Source organism: Malurus melanocephalus, unplaced genomic scaffold, assembly GCF_030028575.1.
Source record: "Malurus melanocephalus ecotype Western Australia unplaced genomic scaffold, MMel_1.1 scaffold_116, whole genome shotgun sequence".
NCBI classification, from domain to species: domain Eukaryota; kingdom Metazoa; phylum Chordata; class Aves; order Passeriformes; family Maluridae; genus Malurus; species Malurus melanocephalus.
In genome coordinates, this window is record NW_026623348.1 from 1,415,768 (window position 1) to 1,421,515 (window position 5,748).

The following is a 5,748-nucleotide window of genomic DNA, read 5'->3' on the forward strand; positions in this document are numbered from 1 at the left end:
ATCACATCTTCATCTGGAGAGTTTTCTGAACTAGCCAAARGATTGAAATAATCTGATGTATTGGSTTAAAAGCTTGTAGAAGTACCTCTTACACAGGACTAAATGTGCCTCTCTTTTACCTTGTGGAATTTGGGAAAATGTTTAAGCTAACCAGAAGCAGCCACTCATCACTGAAAAAAAAAAAAGAAAAAAGCCTCCACTTGGGGTTTAGAGGACAACTAGTAAAAACTTTCCTTTGCAGACAAGGCCACAGCTATTTCCTCTGCTAAGAGCTCGGAATTTGGCCCTTGAACTTAACCACGACCCATGTTTGTTTAGGCACCAGTGGTCTCTCATGGCCTCAGTTTGCTCCCACTGATGATGACAAACCCCACCTCACTGAAGAGGAAGTGGGGTTGGATTTATGGCCAACATGAAAGGCCACCAACAAATTCAGAAGTCTCTCATTAGAGTGCCTGTGAGAGTCTCAAGTCACAGCCCAGGCCTGCGTACCAAAAGCTCTAATGCATTGTGCCTGGCCTGTTGGCCTGGAATAGAAACATGCAGGATATCTTTGTCAAGCAAGTCAAACACATTTGTGTTCAGATTCTGTACYATTTTCCTCTTAAAACTCAAAAGATTCTCAAACTGACCTGTGACGTTCAACTCCAAAAGACCAAAGAAGCAACCTTAACAAATAAGCAGTTAAATGTTACATATGAAAGGCTTACAGAACATTTGTGAGAAAACAGTCAGACCTTTTTCTTCTTCTAATATCACAGAACAATAGCAAGCAAAGCCTTTTTGTTTAGAACTCCCATATTACTGTGCCTGTGAATTGCTGGCTYGTAACTATTAATTGCAACAACTATGATTTCATTGCTCCCTGCATAAGCCAGCAGTAAAATGCCTCTGGCTCCTCACAGGATCAAGAGCAATGAAATGCCATCCCAAGGAAAGGGAAAAAGTCTAGGTAAAAAGAYACATTTTGCAATTCTCTCTAAAATRTRAGCAGGCCTTTAAAATAGAAGCTTCTTAAGCATCAGGAGGAYCATCACTACATCTTCAGTTTATCCTGATAATCTATACCATTTAAGAAACATCTACAGAACATGGTCATTCTAGTTCATTCTGATACCTTTCTTATGCCCAGTATGAGCTGTATTTTGCTGTACCGAAGGGAAGGGTAATTGAAGAGTGATTTATAATGACAATTTAATGAAAAAATGCAAGCATTTTTGCTTTTATTGTGGGAACACAAAYAGAGGCTTACAGGGGGTCCTTCAAAATAGAAAAGTCAATTAAAATACTAACTTCAAACAAATCCCAAAACATCTCTCATTACGCTCTCAAGGAATTTTGATAACCATTTAAAAAATGACCACAAGTTACAGTAGCTTTGTTTTACATAAACACTGCACTGCAAACTAAATTGAATATAAAAATAGATTCTATTTAATAGATTTCTATCTAGTGCACTATAAACATTTATGAAATAGTTATTACAAAGGTAAACAAAAGTCTGCATTAATATTTCAAGTTATTTGATAAAATCTATGTAACATTGATCACAAAATGGACAGRGTAGATTGTCTTAAATCATCACACTTTTATTTAAACATCAAGTTAATCTTTTCCTTCAAAGGAGGATGGCTGGTATTGGTTCAAGTTAGAAAGTGGGCTAATTAAAAACAACTATCTTGCTGATGAGACTGGGGATCCCACACCATTTTTCTCCAAGCATTTGCTGCACCAATTTTCTACATTTGAATGTGGTGATGCATTGAGTTGTGGGACAGCTGAATTTGATTTGTCAGAGGTGAGGAATGAAGGATGCTCTGGGTTTGTTATCTGCTGGTCTCTACTGTAAATTTTTGKGCTGTTTTTTGTACTGAGAATCTTGTCATTGGAACTAGAAATGTCTCTCCAAGAAGTAACCTTTCCATCTGCAGAGGAWAATGACCTGACGTGAGGAAACTCTTCACAGTACACAGTCTGTGCTTGAAYATCAGTATTGGCTTTTTGTTGAGGATATAAGAGAGGCATTTCACCACAATCCAGATGCAGGCTTCCACTCCCAGAACTCCATTCACTGCTGCTTCCTTCATCTCTTTCTGGAGCATCTTTAAAATCAAATTCCAGAGTTCTCTTAGACTTAGTTTTCCATTTACCACGATTTTTCCATGATTCCATACATTTATCCTCTTTCAAGCCTGTTCTTCCATTCTTGCTCCTAACCATATGATGAGTTGGCCYAGAGCTGTTGGGGCCATTTGTAGCACTGGGTGTTTGCCTATTTTGTGGCGTTACCTGACCAGCAGATAGAGGAGCATCATCATTACTTGCAGCACATAATGGGCCTTTGTCTGTATTTACAACAGGACCATGTTTTTCTCTTCTTCCATCGTCATTTGCATAACACTCTGGTAGAACATCTCTAGAAGCACCATCCAGATTCTGATAATTATTCCTGCCCTGAATATCTGAAGTCACTGCTTTATGAAGCACATGTTGAGTTTTGGTCTGAGTTGCATCAAACTGCTGTCTCAAATCACGYAGTACACGCTTCTGGACAACTTTATCAGTGGCTTCTTCAGCACTGCTTTCATGACATGATTTGTCTTCCATACGGTATGACCTAGTCCAAAGCACACCATCTCTTTTGGAGCACTCAGCTCCAGGATCAGAATTTACATGTAGAGCTAGAAGAGAAGGGAAAGTAATAGATATTTGAAGATAATATTGGAAGAAAAGCATTTTCATAACTAAATGCTTTAAATCAATATGATCAAGAAGAGAAGGACCATAGAATCCACCATACCTAAGCGGGAAGATTTGCGCTGGGGAATGTGCCGAAGAGGCGTTTCGAGTCCTTTAGCCATGGTGGCAAGTTTACTGGCAGCATTCATTATTTTCTTTTCAGCTCTGTCAAGAATTGCAGRACATGGGRAAAAAAARAAGACCAAAAACAAGTTTAAGAGTAATTCAACTCTTCCACGTGACAGTCAGAGAATACTGAAAGGACAGCGTGYCAGGCAGCTCAGCACTGACCCTGTGTCAACATGTGAACACTGGCAAGACTTCAGGCCAGGCACGGTGGACAAACACCAGACTAACATCTACACACCTTTTCCAAAGCCAAGCAGTCATTTCCAAACACACTTCAACTTACCCTTCATGTTTGCCATTATCAGTGAGCAGCTGTTGAAGGCATGTCAAGTAGTATTTGCGCATTTTCCGTGCCGTCTCTTGGCGCTCTCTTAAAACCTCCACTTTAATGATTTCAGCAGCTCGTTCCTTACTTTCACGGATATAGCAAAGCATATCRCCTACAAATACACTTCATTAGTACCAGTGTTCCCCCAGAGTGGGGAAAAACCCAACACCACACACTGGGACTGTCTACCAGACCTGGAACAAGTCAGCAAGGGCATGGGTTTACCTGCCAGCATTCCACCAAATCCTCGTGCCAAGTGCTGCCTGCTGGATGAAWGCCAGTGCAAACCACAGCAGGTCAATGTGAAGCATCAGAAAGGAATTCAGTTGTCGAATTCTGCATCTTAAGCAGCAACAGAAAACAGCAGGCACAGCAATTTCGGAGAAATGCTGGCTGGCAAAATATGGGCCTAGAAACTTCTCAGTGAGCATACAGCTGGAATTTGGGCACCTGCTACATTCAGGTAAGACCTGGTGCTACACTTAATYCTTTCTCCTCAGCCAGAAGATTGCTGACTAAGCCAGAAGGCAGGATACAGCACAAGAGAAARGCAGATTTTGTCTCAGGACAAGATGCAGGCTAGGTAGGTTTTTTTTCTGGGGAAAATCTCAAAATACACTTAAACCTCTTTAAAAGATGTAATTGAGTGCAACMAAGTAGGATGGTATAACAAGGCTCCACCCATCCCAACTGCATGTTGAATTTAGGGTGACAATTCCATTTCTCACAGTCATTATAGTAAGAAGAAAAAATTTATCTCTCATGTGATTTGGTTGTCAGATTCCTGTCCAAGCTGGCTGAAGTAAGAAGCAACAAAGTAAATTACTTTCCTCCACTACATTTTTAGCTAAAACTTTAATACTTACGCTTAATCTTGCTTACAGCTTTAATGTAGTGAGCACGCATTTCTTCCAGACCTTTCACAGACTCAGAGGATGCACAAGGTTTTGAGATGCCTCCCCTTGACAGTGACCTGAAATGCATACACATCACACTGTACAAAAAAAAGCAATTTGTATCTTACCAAAATAAGAAATCATCTTGTTCAGCTTTTTAAATACCTTGGGGGTGATCCCTGGTCTTTCAGTTTAGTGTTCATCTCAGAGTCTTCTGCAATTAGAGCTCCCAGAACCTTCTCATTWTCTATTAAAAAAAGATGAACCAGAATTCACTTCATTTCTCTAAATCCAAGTTCAAGAAATGTTTATGTAATAATTGCTGCTTCTGCTACARGGTCTCAATGTCCCAAAGCATCATCAGTTGCAGTACAGCTGTTGCAGTAAAAAGCAGATAGGAATCAATCCCAACACACTTCAATGAAGTCTGAACATAAAAGTCATCTCATACAGTAATTAAATAAGCTTAGAGCCTTCAAACCATTCTGGAGGCTGGACTTTCGAGATACTAAGTGTACTTGTAGAGAAAGGACAGGATAAAAAATAACAAATATTGGAAAATAATTATTAATTTGTGGATTAGCAATTGTGCCTTCAAGATACAAAGATACAAGATAAAACTTGGCTGGTTTTGTTAGTTTGTTGTGGTGAGGGTTTTCTTTGTTTGTTGTCAGGTCAATAACCAAAAACCACTATCCACTGAAAACTAAAAGATTCAACAGATGAGGGAATCAAAGTTGTCTTTAGGTGGGTAACAATCCTAACCTTGGATTTGCTCAGACTTACAGCAAGCTGAAGATGTTTGTGGGCCATTTCTAGCTCTTTTCAAGTCCTGGCACACAGCCTCTCTTTTTTCAAGCTCCTGGCAGCAGCGTTTGTAGCATAAATCCTCCTGAGACCCAAGGTTCCTTTCTGTACATTTCTGACTTTTAACAGTAATTGCTAAAAGTTATACATCAACAAGRGACCAAAGAAAAGAATCAAGCCCAACCTATTTCCAGTGTTCTATTTAGTCCTCCTCTCACTGGAAAGCATGCAACATTTCAGCCCARTTAAACTAATCACAAGAGACTGGTACACTGTAGCAGAAGGTGCAGCAGCATCTGTTAACTCACACAGCCCTCAATGCACTCCCATCACTGATGATCTGAGTTCTTCAGTCAGCAAAAACACTTGCAGGTTAAATGATTTGAAATTTTTTTCAACATCGTTTAAAAGAAAAAAACAAAACCAACAGCCAAGCAGGGTCTTTTGAAGTCAGCTGAAGGAAAGTGTCCCAGCTGGAAAGGCTCACACRTGTCTGAGTCTGGTTTAGGGATACACAAAGCCTGGGCTCCTTCCAGGAGAGTGAGGCTGCTCCCCATAGCCAGGCCAGGGCGCTCTAGAGCCAGGAGCACTGCAGTGCTGCTATTGTTCTGGGTTCATAGACCATTTGTTATGTTGGTGTTGAAGGAATTCAAGCCACACTACAGGCAGAGAGCCAAAAACTCTTGGGTTTTGTTGCTTTATGTTTTTCAGTTGCGTAAGAACTTAAACTAAACAGAAAGCCCCAGGGAGATCTGTCCCTCCTGTGAGGTTTTTCCCATCTACACTGTCTCCAGTTTTGCCATAGTACACGCGACAGCCTTGGGAATAGCTACAATCCTAACCTACATA

At 40.4% G+C, this 5,748-nt stretch overlaps 1 protein-coding gene across 1 annotated transcript in view; it reads right to left on the reverse strand.

The window, feature by feature from the left end:
* Window positions 1-1,232: 1,232 nt before the first annotated feature.
* Window positions 1,233-5,748, reverse strand: part of CEP152 (centrosomal protein 152) — a 21,434-nt gene continuing 16,918 nt past the window's right edge. The window contains exons 23-27 of the mRNA XM_057369898.1: window positions 4,258-4,339; window positions 4,063-4,169; window positions 3,152-3,308; window positions 2,801-2,904; window positions 1,233-2,681 (exon numbers count right to left, since the gene is read on the reverse strand). Coding sequence (XP_057225881.1) covers window positions 1,675-2,681; window positions 2,801-2,904; window positions 3,152-3,308; window positions 4,063-4,169; window positions 4,258-4,339 — 1,457 coding nt within the window. The 3' untranslated portion in view covers window positions 1,233-1,674. The remainder of the gene's footprint in view (window positions 2,682-2,800; window positions 2,905-3,151; window positions 3,309-4,062; window positions 4,170-4,257; window positions 4,340-5,748) is intronic.